The following is a 16,115-nucleotide window of genomic DNA, read 5'->3' as shown; positions in this document are numbered from 1 at the left end:
CCTAAATCTTCCATGTCTGATATCTACAGATCATAAATTTGCTGCCTTGTTCTTCCTGACAGCTTTTCCCGGTGATTGATTTTCTTTTGCATTAGCTGCAGTGTCTTCCTGTATGCTTTTTTCTTTTTTTTTCTTTTTTTTTTTTTAACAAGGAAGTAGCACTGTCTACATAATGGGCCTTTTCTTTTGGTCTGTTTTAAGTATCAAATGCTTTGCATATTAAAAAAAAAACTTCTTTGAGTCTGATGCTAGAGAGAAATTCAGTGCTTCAAATCTAATCTTTCTGGAGTCAAATACTTCTGCAGTGCTATGAATCTGAGCAACATATGTTGCTTCTGAAATGTCTTTTACCTGCATGTTTTGGTTCTTTGTCTTTCCACATCTCTCCGGTTTTATGTTCAACAGAAAAATTATTCATAATTTCTGTGAGACCTTTCAGATTCAGTACACACTGTCAGGTACTGAAGTAGATTGCTCATTGTTGTCACTACAAATGACTCATTCCTGCAAACTTACTCAATCTTTTTTTTCCATGTGGAGCCCTCTATATCTTCAATACCTTATGAGAATACTCTTGAGACACCTTACTCAGATCCTGAGTTTTCACCTTTGAACTTCAGCAGGTTTTACAACCATTAAGGGAATCTGAACAGTAAATTTCAGGGCATGTAACATACCTTTTTTATGCAGCTCACTCTAGTAAACCAACTCTTGTCATAAATGGTACAGGAATGCCTGCTGCGTTAGTCATGAGGATACTTAGTTTCTTGTACACTTGAAATAAAGTAGTAAGAAGCTTTTGCCTCATAACAATACAGGTGTCCTTATACTCAAGTGAATATTCCAAACAGAAATTGCACTCTGGTAAAGAAGAGAGTTCTTGTCAGATGAACCATTTTGCTGTTCAGAATGTTCACTGAATGTTTTTTTTGGCTGCCTGAAGTTGCTTCTCACTGCACATTTGATTTCTTCATTGTCTGCAAATAAGGACACATAAATTCTGAATTTTGGCACCACCCAGTACACAATTAATTGAGTGTGCACTACCTGTTTGGCAATGCTTTGATAGTCCTCAGTAAAGCTCAGAGATTCTCATGCTTGATTAAACTCTTGGGCTGTTTTTTTTAATAACTGTTTGTGTCTTTTTGCATGTCCTACTTGCATTTTCAACTGTAAAGCTGCTTGGAACACAAGGTATCTTCCAAGTTATTCTGGGCTCCTGTATTATTACTTGATTAGCTAAAAACAAGCTGCTGAGTATAGTTGCTCACATATACTGGACCACCTGTTCTTTTTCTGCTCTGTGGAATCCTGAAGCACTTAGTTTGTGTTCCTACTGAATCTTATTTTAATGACAACATATACAGTGACTGGATCCATCTCTATGCCATAATTTGATCAGTATTAGTCAGCAAAAGGAATTCAAAAGCTTCATCATTATTTAGTTGATCTTTATTCACTTTGCCTTGCTAACAGCAGCCTCTACTAAGCACATGCTGAAAATAAGTATAGTTGGTGTAGACTGAAAGCTGTATTTCAGCACTGTTAAAGCATCACTAAAATCAGGTGTTTCTGCACCTGGTGGTTTTCAGCAGTAGAGGCCCTCTGTTCACAGCCAGTTTGTCAGGTCCCTGATACACTCACTGCCAAGTATGCTGAGTCTAGACCACAGATAATGGGACATTTGAGGGTTACTTCGTCAGAGGTTGTTAGACCATTTGAGGCTAAGCTAGACTCTCAAACTTACCTGTTTTAGATTAAGTACCATTAATATAATCAGTATAACTAGGTAATAGCACTGTTCTGTACTGCCTTTAGCACAGAGCTTTTCATCATAGCTCTGGATGGAGAGAGACTATACAATTGAGTTAGAACAGTGATGCTTGAAGGATTTTTTTTGGTTATAAGAAAGCACATTAATTTCCACATATAGGTGAGTTGTAAAATTAAGTGCTCAGGACTGAATTACACGATTCACATAGATAGCACTCTGTAGTAAAATGTGGCATTCACTTCAGTGGGCCTTGCAGGATGTGGTGGTAAGCCTGTTCTTGTTCTTCACTGACATATTTTTCTAGAGCCCAAGTTGTGTTATCTCCAGTTCCTGTTAGCCTTGTCCTGAATGCTTTCTCAGATGTAAATTTGCTGATAAATGCAACTGAAGTCTTATCACTGTAGTAGCATCACTCAGTTTTACATATAATCATCAGTGATGGCTGTTCTGTGCCAGTGCCTTATGTGATCCATTGCCCTCTTTCTAGTAGCAGACAGTACTAGACTAGTTACTACTTCTTCAGTTTCAAATTAATTTGTTTCTAATTGAATGTCCTTTTAGCAGAGGGTGAAAAGAGGCTGCTGCTCATCAGTATGTTAAATCTACTTTCTCCACCAAAAGCTTGTCCTTGTTTTTATGGACAAGCTTTTGTCCTTTTTCTAGGCAATGAATCTCTTCTTTTCTTCTTTTTTTTTTTAACTATCACTTTTCCTGCTTTCTACCATTCAAGAAGGATACTAGTACTGGATTATTATATTCAATTTTCTTGATACAGTAGTGTTTAACAGCAATGTCCTCTGATATATACATACTCTGTCTGATGTAGTAGTTCTAAAGAGCAAACACTAGTTGGAAATTTCCATACTTCATATGCCAAAGTCTATGAAACATGTAATGTGAATGTTTGTAGCAGCAGTATGAACACATGGCATTTGTGGCATTTTCTGGGGAAAACCAGTCTCTGGCTTTCTCAGAACGTAGAATGTTTCAAGGGGCATCACAGTTCTAGTGCAGAGACTTTGAGACTCTGCACTAGAGAGAAATAAGGTTAACTCTAGAACAAAGTACTCCTGTTGTCTGGGACACTCCTGGTATAACTATAAGCAATGCTTTTGACAGTCCTTTCTAGTAATTCCCAATGCAGAGAAATCCTCTTGATTCCTCCCTCATTAAGCTGTTATTAGAGAAGCATGGAATGAACATGCTTCAGTGTTAGATCTTCAGCATCTTGACACCCTTTCTAGATTTTTAACTGAGCAAAGTTACTTCTAAAATTGCAGCATGTTTGCATAGTAATTGGAGTGGGCCAAGGTTATTTAGAAATACTGTTGCTTCCTTATGTATTAATCCCCCAATATACATACATTCCTGTAGCCCACAGTGATAATACTGTGACTGAATGTTCAGCATATCAGTTATTGACCTGTAATCATCACTGCTCTCAAAACATACATATCCTGTTTTAATGTTTGTCCAAGGATTTACCTTCTGGGCTTTTCTTGAAAAAGCAGATTAATTTAGTATCATGTTTAATGGCTTCAAAAAATTTCTCCAGTTCATCATGCAATTCTGTTTTCCACTTTCTGTCTCTTGTATATTACCTCCATCTACATGTGGGTTTAGTCAGTGGTTGCCTCCTAATGAAAGTAATAGTGCAACACTGAGAAGGCCTTTAACCTAGGTCTTTGGTGTCCTGTTTCTTAGCAGCACTGTCGACTTGCTGAGTCAACTGTGGCAAGCTGCTCTGCTCCCTGTTTTACCTGACTGCATAGGAGGATGAGTACTCATCAACAGCATGAGATATTCAGAGATTCAGCTGCAGGACTTCCAGGAAAAGTGAAATTTTAGTGTTTCTTTCAGTTAAGAGCAGTTCTGTATTTTTATTTGCCATACTAAGGCTGCAAATTGGATCTTATCCAGTCTTGCCTGGACTAGTTGGAATTTGCAAGTAGTTGGAGTTGCCTGCATTTATGTTGGAATTTTTTTTTCTTAAATGATCTTGAAGCACTGCAGAGCTGAAAGGTTTTACATGCTTGGCTGTGAAACATAACCTTTTAATATATTCTTCTTTCCCCTTCTAATTCAGGGCTGTCTGATTCTGAGTGATGAGCTGAATCATGCATCACTAGTGCTTGGAGCAAGACTGTCAGGAGCAACTATTCGAATCTTTAAGCACAACAGTAAGTATCAGATGGTGAACTTTGCTTTTCTGCAGATGCTATAGATCAGATGCAATATTTTCTATCTTCTAGTAACTGAAAGTCCAATTTCATGCAAGGAAATCAATGCTAGTTATGTAAAAGGTCAGAAGACTGCTGCTACTGGAAGTTGAATCATCCTGAATCAGATTTTTTTTTATGTATTCAGTCCCAACTAATAACACTTTTATTCTGAAGCTGTTCTGGCCTACATCTTCTGCATATGGAGGAGAACATGCCACCCTTTGGCAAGTCTAGGGACACTGGTGTTTTAACATTGTTTCTTGTCCTATCATGCTTGAGTAGCTCAGCATGGTTAAATTATTCTAACAGTGTGTCACATAATGATGCAATCTGGTAGTGGTCTAGGTTACAGTTTGGGGGATAAGAAAGTTTAATTTTAGAACTAGATGCTAACATGCTCCTACAGTAACAAAAGCTTAGAATTACAGATGTCCTAGCTAAACTAGAAAGTCATGAATTGGCACAATGTAGTACTAAACCAATTTTTGGGACAAGAAGCATAGATTAAGTTTAATGAATTACTTGCTTTAAGTATTTAAGTAATTGTTTCCAAAATACACAGATTTTTAAATTTCCTAGTTTCATCTTCCTCCAAAGGAGGTATTTATAATAACTTTCAGATTAAAACTACCTAGGATTTCCTTCCCTTACTCTTGATGAAAGAGGCATGTGGTTGTTCTTGATTAGTAAGAACTACCTTCGTTCTTCAGGTACTCCTAATACTCTTTATAGTGTCAGTCTCTGAGGTCAAGATGACTCTTGCTCTCTTTGAAGTGTGTAGTGGTAACAGCAAAACTTGGGTGACTGCAATTATTTTTCTTTCTTTGTCCTACTTGATAGTGTGGATTCTCTCTGCTGTGCTTACTGTTTCTTTTGTGTTCGCTCTTTCTTGTTTTCTATCATTTGAATAATTTGTTTTACAAAAAAGTAGAGCATTTGGTAACATTCATTTTTTCTTTTTAATTCTTCATAAATTTTGGTTGCTGGGCAAGATCACAAAAGCTTTTCATTCAATTTCTTGCATTTATATGGACATACTTCTGAACATTGCATCAGTTGCAGAATTTCAAAGAACATTGGTGACAAACATAGTTCTGGCTATGGGGAGAAGGACTTAGAAGCTGCTGTGGTGAAAAATAGATGATTTGTGGGAATGGCTACAATAGATGATTTGTGGGAATGTGCTTTCCCCTGGTGAAATTGTGGGATATTCTAGAAACATTTTAGATGGTGGGTTTTTGTGGAAGAGAATGTAGTGGCATATTAGAATCAAGGCAAAATGCAAACAATGGTCTTGGTTATCAAGATGATGTTCAGTTCGTATTTCTGTATGTGTTCTCAGTCCTACTCTTGTTATACTCTATGCTGCCTTTTTAATGTGATTTTCTTAAGATGTTAATGGCTTCATTCATAATCAGATTTTTAGAAACTGGGGGGGGAATGAAAGCTTCCCCTGAAATTCCTTGTAAAATGGTGGTTTTTTTCCTGCTTTATTCTGTAGTTTGTTCTTTTCATTAAGTTCAGACTTATCTTCCCCTTCTTCTTGAAAAATTAGAGTAGAAGTTTATTTTCCATTGTTCTCTCTAATCGCACTAACCTTGTCTTTCCTTCATTGAGAGACCTGTTGGAGACAGGGACTACACTGCTGATTTCTTCATCATTGACTTTCTGAACCTTAGCTGTCTTTTAACAGTACATTAACTGACCTACTGTGCTGTTTAGTTTTATTCTAGATCTAATTCACAAGCTCCTCTTGCTGCTACAATTGCACTAGTCTACCAGTTCTCTTTCCATGATTAATTTGTTCTCTTTTTCACACCCTAGTGTTTATATCTATCTCTTGCTCAGAACTTGGCTTTTATGCTTTGATTAATCCCATCTTCACTCCTTTCCTTGAAGTTTTTTTTCAGGACTGATTCCATATGTATGCATTTGTTCACATTAGTTAGGTCTCTAAGGATCACATCAAGTATTTGTAATCAAAGCTTGTAAGATTTCAGAATATGCTTCTACTAACAGTTTCATCTGTCTAGTTTCTGATATGCTGAACATTATCCTTTTTTCTGCACTGGTGGTTCTCTTTTTTCCTTTTCTCCTTTGGTTTAGAGGCTTCCTGTTCTCACTTCCAATCCCTTCAATTTTAAACAAAGAAATAAAAAAGTACACTTGCCCTGCTTATTTTCCTGCACTTTGGTCTATCTTCTTCTTATCTTTAATTCATTATCCTTGAACCTGTTGTGTTCTAGCTCTATTCTGTTGTTCTGTTCTGAATTATTTCTATCCACAAGGACATTTGTACTACTAAATTGCCTTCTCTTTTCATCAGAATGAGATACCTTCCTTTTTTTATAAGCCCCTCCCCCCGCCGCCCTTTCTTTGTTTGTGCCTAATGCTCTAACTTGTGCTTTTAGTTTAGAATGATGAAACTCTTCCTTGGAGTTCACACAGTCACCTATTCCTTTCAGTTTCATCCATGGTCCTGTAGGGAGATGAAGCCTGTGCTTATTGACTTGTATATGGTCTGTCCTCCATGCTGGTGCAATTTGTGCCTTTTTGGAATATTGCTGTCTTTAGTCACGTCAAAGTTCAAGCTAGTAGCTGTTTTGGTACCATTTAACAGTAATTTCTGGTGCAGATATGCAAAGCCTGGAGAAGCTGCTCAAAGATGCTATTGTGCATGGGCAACCTCGTACACGGAGGCCCTGGAAAAAAATTCTTATCTTGGTGGAAGGAATATACAGGTACAAACTATTCTTTCTAATCCTAAGACCCTCCACATGAGATCTAAATGCTTAGTGTTTGGGTTTCTTTGCCAAATCAAACGATGAATATTGTCAGTTCATAGTTATTTCATTGGTCTCATCTGCTAATTACATTACACTGTGTATGTCTCACATCCTGGGCTTTCTGTTGCTAGAACTGTAGCTGCAGCTGGTGTTATCACAATGTTTCCCACATCCTGATTATATTGTAGAAATTAATTAATCAAAACTGATTGCTTATATCAGAGCTGAGGTCTTAAGTTGCTTGTCCATTCCATTCTTTCTGTGCTTACTAGATTATTTTAGTGTGAACGGAATTGTACAAATTTAATTTTTTTGCTAAGAGTGAGTAGGAGCAGTAGGCATAGCTGTGTTAGGCATTTAAATCCTAGTGACTTTCAGTACAAAATGTGGTGTTTTGAAGTGTTACTAATGAAAGCCTAGTCAGTTCTTAGAAACATCAGGTAAGTAGATGTTAAGTCAGAATACTGACATTAGAGTGGAAGTAAAACTGAGATAATTTTATTAATGAATTATCACTGAACACATTCCTGTGCCCTAACTTCTGGTTGCTGCTACTGTTTAGTCTGTGTGTCAGCATCCCAGAGATGCTGAACAGGTAGAAAGGAGAGATCTGGGCCCCAGGTGCAAGGAGGAGAGGTGCATCTCTGCAGACACTGATGAGTCTAGCAAATTTTAAGTGTTTGTAATTACTGAAACAGTGAAGAAATTAAAGCTTAGTGATTTTAGTCTCTATGAGGTGGTCCCCAACAATTAAGTCAACTCATACTGAATTTTTGTTTCTCAACAGTATGGAGGGATCCATAGTCCGTTTGCCTGAAGTGATTGCCCTTAAGAAGAAGTACAAATCCTATCTGTACCTTGATGAAGCTCATAGTATAGGTGCCCTGGGTCCCAGTGGCCGGGGTGTAGTGGATTATTTTGGACTCAATCCTGAAGATGTGGATGTTATGATGGGAACATTCACGAAAAGCTTTGGAGCTGCAGGAGGATACATTGGGGGCAAGAAGGTAAAAAGCTGGGAATATCATGGCTGGTGGTAAAGTCGATTTCAGGCAGGTGGTGGAATTCTTGGTTAAGCATTTCAAATTTAATTTATTCCTCAAGTACCCTATTGTCCATTTGTTTCATAATTTTACATGCTGTCTAATACTGTGGAAGTCTACAGTGCAGAAGAGTCTAGTCTAGTAAAATACGTTGTAATTGTGTAGTTCTCACATGGTCAGTGATGATCTGAGTTTGCAGAATGAACAGTAGTGATGCAATACTCTTCTAGGAAGGGCCAGGAGCCAGGAAGCAGGGATTTCTTGATGGTACTTTTAATGAGACTTGAAGGAAAAATGCAAAAAGTTCAAGTTTTTCAACCCGTTTGGAGGAAAATCCTCTTAGGTTAGTCTGGTAGAATTGATTTCCCCTGGGCACAAGCAGGTTGAAATGACTCTTTTTCCCTTTTTCTTTTTTGGCTGGTTGATTGTTTTGGTTTTTGTTTCTTTGTTTTGGTATTTTATTTGTTTGAGGTTTTTGAGGATATTTTTTTGGCTACTGTCTCCTTCTATTGGAAAATACAGCTTAAAAAGTGTTGCACTTGCCAACCTCTAATTCTCAGAGGGATGGTGTAGACAATTCTCTGTGTCACCTTTCTCATATCATAAAATTTCTGATCTCACAGATTAGGCTTCTAAGCTTTATTGGAGGGTAAAATTCTACCATTTTCCTACCAGGACAATAATTTCTTATGTATCAATTGTGATAATTACTTCCACCAATAAGTGGAGATGGAACTTGGAGATATTCCTTGGAGGGTGTTTACTACAGTTAGATTAAAATTACTTCAACAACTTCCCCAGAAAAAAAAATCATATAAATCTTTTTACAAAGGTAGTAAGCTAGTGGGATTGACTCCATGGCATAAGGTAAAGTAGCTAAGAGGCCTTTACAACTGTTTTAGCTACTGATTGAGGGATTGCTGCATAGGTAAGAGGCTTTAAATCTTCTTACCTAGTTTATTTCAAAGTCCCTTTATGACTTCCTTTCCTCAACTCTGACCCTAGGCAGATGGCAGCAGAACACTTCTGGAGGTTTTTATAATGCATTTGCAGCTTGTGATAGCTACAGAGGTCATTATTCATTTTGTGGTAGCAAAAGACAGAATCTCTCCTGGCATTCATACTGATGTTTATATTTTAGCATGGTTTTGGTACAGTTAACAAGCAGTCTAGATGTAAGGTGTGTTGGTCCTTTGTTCCTATATGAGCTGCTTTTGCCCTCTAAGAGAAATAGGATGTGTTTAAGTGGGAAGTGCGGAAAGATTAGGCTGAGGTTTGTGCATTCTCAAATGACACCTACTGCTTTATTTATATTGTGCTCATGAACGAGAGAGATTTTGTGACCTGTCCCCTTGTTTGGTGTTTTTTGTGGGGAAAAAAAGTATATTGAGCATGATCCATAAACACCTATGGATCCTGCTCCCCACTATTTCATTTTCTTTATATTCACACTGTAATAATAAACACTTTGGAAACTCACCCTGGACACAGCTCAAGTAATGCAAGCATAATGCAAACCTTTGTTGCAATCCACTGTTGATGGTGTTAGCTAAACAAGTCTGTCATAGACATTTGTCTCTGATCAACACACGTTCCTGCACTGTGACATTATTACAAGTTGTCATGTCCCTGCTGTTTCTTGTACTGTAAAATTAATCCTTGAGATGCTTGTTCTCTAATGGGGCATTCTGAAAGAGGTTTTTTTGGTGGTGCCCTGTTTTATTGTGATTGAAGGTATGACAGAAGTATTTCTCTGAGTGCTAGGAAGGCTATGTCTGATGCCTCTTGTGTTTTGCTAGGAGCTGATTGATTACCTCAGGACATACTCTCACAGTGCTGCGTATGCAACATCAATGTCGCCTCCTGTTGTGGAGCAAATCATCACCTCCGTGAAGTGCATTATGGGTGAAGATGGTACAACTATTGGTGAGTCTTTCTAGCAGTAAGCATGTAGAAAGGGGAAGCCAGAAAGAGCCTCTATCACTTTGACAGATAACACATTCAGTGGACACTTTGATAGTTATCCATTAGTAAATCTGCAGTTGAAATTTCTGGGTCAATAAACCATTTACAATTCTGCTTGGCAGATCAGCCTAAAAACAGCATAAAAAGTTTTCAGCTACAGGTAAGTCATCTTAGTCTTGCCTAAGACACACTGTTTTCTTGTACTGATTTTTGTTTTCTGTCAAGCTATTCTAGCTAGCTTCTTTTTCTTTCCATTGTCTGTCCTTTGTTATTTGCCCCACTTTAAACATTGCTTTCAGAGTATTTTGCTGTTATATCTTTTATAGTTGTGTGCTGGTTTAGTGCAGGCACAGTGCTTTCAATTTTCATTTCAATTAAAGTGAATGTGGAAATGTTTCTGAAATCCCTTTTTACTTGGGGAGCTGGAGGCATTTTTCAAAATCTGAACTTAATGGACTAGGAGAATAAATTCAACATATTTGTCTTTATTGTCTTAGTTTTCCTATTTCATTATAGAGGTAAAAAAGGGAAAATTTGTACTATTCTCTGGGTATTTAAAGTCGTAATGACAGATTCTTGTGTCTCATTTGCCTATGGGTAGCAGCCTCCTTCAGTTACAGCATGAAACAAGTAGCCCTTTAAGCTGCCTTGAAGCTGAAATGGTACAGTTTGCATGTAGGTTACTTTCCCCTCTTCACAGGTAATTAAAAGTTGTGAGTAGCTCACACAGGTTGCTGATGTAGTTTATTGAGGATCTGTTGGTGTCATTTAGTTTGGAGGCTCTTAGAATTCTAACTGCAGTATATATTGAATTCTTGGAGCTTGAGGCATCTGGCCACGAGGTGGTGGTAGTGTATCCTGAAGAAGTGAATTGGCTTTTGAACATGTGCCTGACCAGCCAACCTGTTTGATAACTTACAGTGGAAAAGCTCAGTGGAGATATGACTTGAGAATTTTCCTGTTATAACAGTTTTCTTTTGGTTTGCTTATATTATCTGAGAACAGACTCAAGTGCCAGCAGTGTGTGTAGGTGGTTGCTCAGCAGAGAGGCAAGTACAGCTGGGCAGCAGCCTGTGTCTGTGCTAGCTTTGAGTGCTTCCGAGTGGTCCATGGGAGAGACCTGTACCAAGCTACAGGAGCTGACTCCCTGCTCTCCAGTACAGGTATTAAGCAAGCTTCACACTACACAAAAAGTTGTCTTGCTGTAGTGTTAAACCTTAGTTTGAGGTTTTTATAGCTGGCGATTTGCCAACAATCTGTGCTTTGCTTGTTTTGGGTTTCTTCCAGTATCTGTTTTGCTTAATGAAGCAGGAAGCAAGGGATGTGTAACTGATTTCTGTTTGCAGTATTTAAACTCAGGCATTTTTGTCTCTTTCTGAGGCTGCTGTGTGGCATTTGTTCAAGCCAGGAGAAAGGAAATAACTTCCATTCCATACTGTTCTCCTGCCATTATACCAGCAAGATCCATCCGATCTAATCCATCCGAACTAATATGGCCAAAAAAGAAACTCAAAAGATCGTTTCTGTTCTCATGTTGCTTAAAATGCATGTTGAGCTACATCCTGCTAATTTGGTGCCAAGAAGTACCAGAATTCCTAGGCATTCTAACAAGAAAATGAGTGGTTTTGGTTTTTATAGGTGTCTCATTTCCAAGAAATTTCTGTATGTCCACTTTCTATATAAGCTTTAGCACTTCTCATAAGTGATGGGTACCACATGGATAGCCAGCACCCTGTCAAATCTGAAAGGATTTCTCAGCTGCAGGTCTTGTGAAAGTGTTAACTGGCTTTTTAAGCATCTAAGTCAACTTTGAGTTAAGATAAGCACCTCACAGGATGATTTTTGCATGAAAGTGCTTTTCTATTTATTTTCTGCTGTGTGCTGTTTCCCAGTCATGCATTTTTAAAATTGCCTTAAGGCCTTAGAGATAATATTACTTTGTGGACATTTTATGTGGATGAAGTTGGCAAAAGTTCAGTTGGGTGAACTAAGCAGCTGATTAGTGATAGGATGACAAAATTTTTTCTTCGTTTAAGGGCTTTGGCTGAAAAACTTGTGTTTGGATTCTGTGGAATTACAAGTGGGGCTCTGGAGGACTACTGCCTGCAGCTGGTTCGACTATGAATAAATAAGGAGTAGATGGGTACTGGTAATAGTTGCTAACTGTGAAAGACAAGTGGAGAAATAGTGTTAAATGGGGTCACTGGCAAGCACCTCTGAATTGACTGTGTACTACAAAAATTTCATTGCTTTTAAGTTAGTCAAGCTGAATGAATCGGTAAAGGAAACTGAGATAGGGCAGTGGTTTTACAGCAGCACAGGAGTTGGAGCTGGAATCCCAACAGTAGATGGCTAGCTCCCAACTTTGCTTTGGACCACAGCTAAATCTTTTAATAGCTTCAAGAGTGCTTTTTTGAAAAGAGCCTTTGTGGCTTCTTTGTCTGCCTGCTTCTGTTTACCCCATGATATTTGTAAAACCTGCTGTCCTCCATGTCATCAAATCTTTGTGGAAGTTGTCATGTCAGATCGAGATAGTCTGTAGCTGAGGAATAAGTAATAGGAACCAAGTAGTTTTTGAAGATGAAAGGGTTTTTGTAAATAATTTTGCAAGAATATGTTCATTGTCTAGGTTATTTCTAAATCTAAAGAAGTGTCTGAAGACTCCAAACTTACAATATGAGGTGTTGTAATTACTAAAACTTTACATAACTAAAAAAAGTGAATGTCTTCTTTCAGATTTTTCCAGCAAGTTGCCAGTGACTAAATAGGATATTGGGAAGAGGCAGCACAGGCAAAATAGAGATGCTATGAAAAGCTTCTCTGCAGAGAATGTAAGACATGTGCTTATGTGCAGATATGCTGCCTTAGTTGGCACTGTAGTTTTCTTGTGTCTTGATTTCTACTCAAATTAATCTGTTAATTCTTTGTAAAGTGTATGTATGTAAGTGACTAGCAGACTTCAATCACCCTGAAGACAGTTACAGCAGTATAGTTATATATTAATATATTACTTGTTCCCTCATCCAGATTGCAAAAACAATGCTAACAGCTAAAGCAATAAGGTGGCAGTCACCTTATGGGTTCTTGGTAGTGGTGGGTTCCTCTATGGGTTCTTCCAGTACTGCAGCTCCTCTACATTACCAGATCAAAACTCTGTCCTATTTTACTTTGCATTACTTGTCTGTACTGTAATTGGCTAGAAGACCATCCTGGGGTCTTAAACAAGACATACTTGATCTGTGATCCCTTTGAGAATTTCTTCAAAGGAACAGTCATCCTCAAGAGTGTTGAGCCCCTTGAGCATATAGACTCTCTTCACAGAACTCAGGTGACAATGTACATGAATATCTTGTATATCATCACATTTGGCTTTAATATATATAGTGGAGCAAGATGATCATGAGGAGAGATGGAGAAGTCTTCTTTCTACAAAAACAAATTTTTTGAACTGTTTTCCAATTCAAAGTCTCTGTGGTTGAAAACTTTAATGAGAAAGTGTTGCAGATGCTTGTCAGCAGTTTGGTGAATATTGCTCTTGCTGTGTTCAGCCACAAAATGAATGAATGTCAGATAGTTTTGTAGATAAAGGAGCTTTTTAAACAATGATAATAAAAAGACACAATAAGCAGACTTTTCAAGGTCATAGTATACATACACAAAGATGACAAATTGATTCTTGGAATGAAGTTTTGGAAAGCTGTAGCATAAAGCCACTTGATTCTTGCTGTTATTTAAATTGACTGTAGGGAAAATGAGACAGCTTGGTTCTTGTCATGGTAAATGAGACATTGTTATGATTTATGATGTTAAGTACTTGACCTGTCTTGGTGAATTTTTCAGCATCAATGATTTGGTTTGAGTTGAAAGCTAGATTTTTTGCCGCTACAATTTCACTAGGACTGGGAATCCAGCTGGCTCCTTTCTGTTATTTACATAAGAGCCAGTGATGCATCCTGTGCAACAGGAGTTCTGTTAGCCTTGTAGCTGTTCAGGACCCAGCCTGTTTGTTGCCCTGATAACACTGCTGGGGGCAAGTGGAAGAAAATCATAAGTAACCCAAGTGAGATACAGGCAAATCAAAACATGCTAAGTGAAACCAGTCTAAGGACTGGTTAACCACCTCAGAAGTGAAACTTAGTTTGCTCTCCTATGTATTGAAAACTGAAGATGAGCCTTAAACCCAGGTGTGGTTTTAAGTTTCAACTAAAGCTGGCAGTACTAATGGCTTGTAAAAGAGATGAGCTATTTCTTTCCACAGACCTTAACTCAGTAATAGTAATTATAACTCTTGACATTTCTAACAAGTTTGACTGACTTCCCTGTGAATTTTAGGAGGCAAATATCCCATACCTAATCATAGAGCCATACACAGCATGTATAGAATAAGTTGTGGATAGAACTTGCCCAAGATGACTCGTAAATTTGACTGAATGTTGTCTTGAGCACTGTATAGAAATGAAGGATTATTATCCAGCACAGTTCAGTGGAGGTAGCAGTTGCATTGGCCATCCCAGCTGCTGAACTACTGGAAACAAATAACTGCTCTTTGAAGGCTGGTCAGTCAGTTAGCAGCACAGAGTCAGATTGGTATTTGTCTCAGCATCTCAGTTGTGAAGAGCCAGTAATTTATTCCATCTCATCAGTGAAAACATTTTAAAAAATTTCTACTCTTGCCATTGCTATGTGCAACAATATTGAGTGAGTTAAATCAGAGAAGGCAGTTAAACCAATTATAACCAGAATAATAAGAATGTACAGCTGTCTTGGCAGAGAATTGAGCATAACTGAGCTGTTTAGAATTCAGGACCATTGTTATACTGTTCATATGCCCAGGGAGTAGCATGCTGGGGAGAAAAAAAACCAAACCAAGCTTAGATGGTCTGCTTAAATTCTGGAGGAGAAAAGACTGCAATTAGTACTTTAACTTCCAGGTGGTTAATCAGGTCCTCAAGTCTAGATAGGACCTCAGCAGTTCAATCATCTGCCTAATCAGTAGGTATCTTGAAGTTGGACATTTTGTAACATTACCTTTTTCTTTCCAAAGACAAACCAGAATTATATGCAAGTGCAGACATTAGCAGTAACGAAGGAATAGCCCATGTTTCAGCACCTAGAATTGAATTTTAAGTAGCTTATGGTATATTTATAAATAAAATCAGTACTTTGCCATTCATTGCCAGCAGTCAATCCACAAATGGAAGCAGTGACTGCTGTTGTACTCCAAGGAGGAAGTACTTCTTCTGCAGGCTGAGGCTGAAAACATTCAATTATCATTAAAATCTGTTCATTTGAATTTCCTCCAATAATGCACTTGTTAATGAGGTGTTAAATTATCACCTTGGGAACCTGGGGACCAGTCAAAACTAATTTGAGCAAAGTGATTTTTTTTTTTGTTGCTGCCCTTGAGAATCTCAAGCTGAGCTGGGAAACTGTTGGAAAAACAAATACTCTGGGGGTCATAAAGAGAGTTTCCTGCTTCTCTCCAGGGGTCTAACAGTTTTAAACATCATTCTCTGTATTTGTACTTCCAGCTGAGGATCTTTTAAATCCAGCTTGTTGCTGCACCCCTATCTCCCTCCCACAGAGCATGGCAAGCTTCCAGAAAAACTGCTTTAACCTGGACTGCACAGGAGAAATCTTTCAGCCTTTGATGCTTTGAAGAGTGTTTACAGACATTAGCAGATTTGTACCCTTTGTGTTGTACATTGAAATACGAGAATTCTTCAGTGCCTCTTCTTTTGGCTTTATTCAACATTGTAGTGTTTGTGTAGAGCTTATAAACCTTTATAAGTGTACACCTGCTTTGTTCTTGTAACATTCTGGTCTTTCTATTTCTGTTACAGTAGGAACTATCATCCTGTGTCTTCATAGACTAAACACTATTCTTCATAGGAGAAATAAAACCAGAAATGTTGTTTTGTTGAAGTAATTTAATTTTTCTTAATTTCTTATGCTATAATTGATTTAAAACGTGTGTCTCACTTTTTACTCTCAATAGCATATGAGATGCCAGGTTTCTACAGAATGCTGGTGTGCTGCTTATACAGGAAAAGGAGAGAATACTGGTAGCAGGTTACTAGTATATATATAGTATATATTGTTAGAAACAGCACAACTAAAAGGCTTCTAAATTAAGCATTAAGATTAAACATTTCAACAGCAGTAGCCGCACTCGAGATGATGTGCACGCTTTCTCTGGATTAGTGTGAAATTGAGTTCATGGTTCCTGATGCGCTACATGATTTACTAGAGCAGAGTTTTTAGAAAATACCTGAATGACCCACAGAAGCACTGCCTCCTATCATCAGTCCTGGCAGCTGCACCA

At 38.0% G+C, this 16,115-nt stretch overlaps 1 protein-coding gene across 2 annotated transcripts in view; it reads left to right on the top strand.

Moving 5' to 3' along the window:
* The window catches only part of SPTLC2 (serine palmitoyltransferase long chain base subunit 2), a 77,489-nt gene that overhangs the window by 20,683 nt on the left and 40,691 nt on the right, over positions 1-16,115 (top strand). For both annotated transcript variants that reach the window (XM_036384208.2, XM_036384207.2), the window contains exons 6-9: positions 3,861-3,954; positions 6,632-6,737; positions 7,570-7,789; positions 9,625-9,751. In XM_036384208.2, the coding sequence (XP_036240101.2) occupies positions 3,861-3,954; positions 6,632-6,737; positions 7,570-7,789; positions 9,625-9,751 (547 nt within the window). The remainder of the gene's footprint in view (positions 1-3,860; positions 3,955-6,631; positions 6,738-7,569; positions 7,790-9,624; positions 9,752-16,115) is intronic.

The sequence above is a fragment of the Molothrus ater genome, chromosome 6, assembly GCF_012460135.2.
Source record: "Molothrus ater isolate BHLD 08-10-18 breed brown headed cowbird chromosome 6, BPBGC_Mater_1.1, whole genome shotgun sequence".
NCBI lineage: Eukaryota > Metazoa > Chordata > Aves > Passeriformes > Icteridae > Molothrus > Molothrus ater.
The sequence above is the reverse complement of the archived record's forward strand: the minus strand, read 5'-3'. Positions and strand labels throughout refer to the sequence as shown.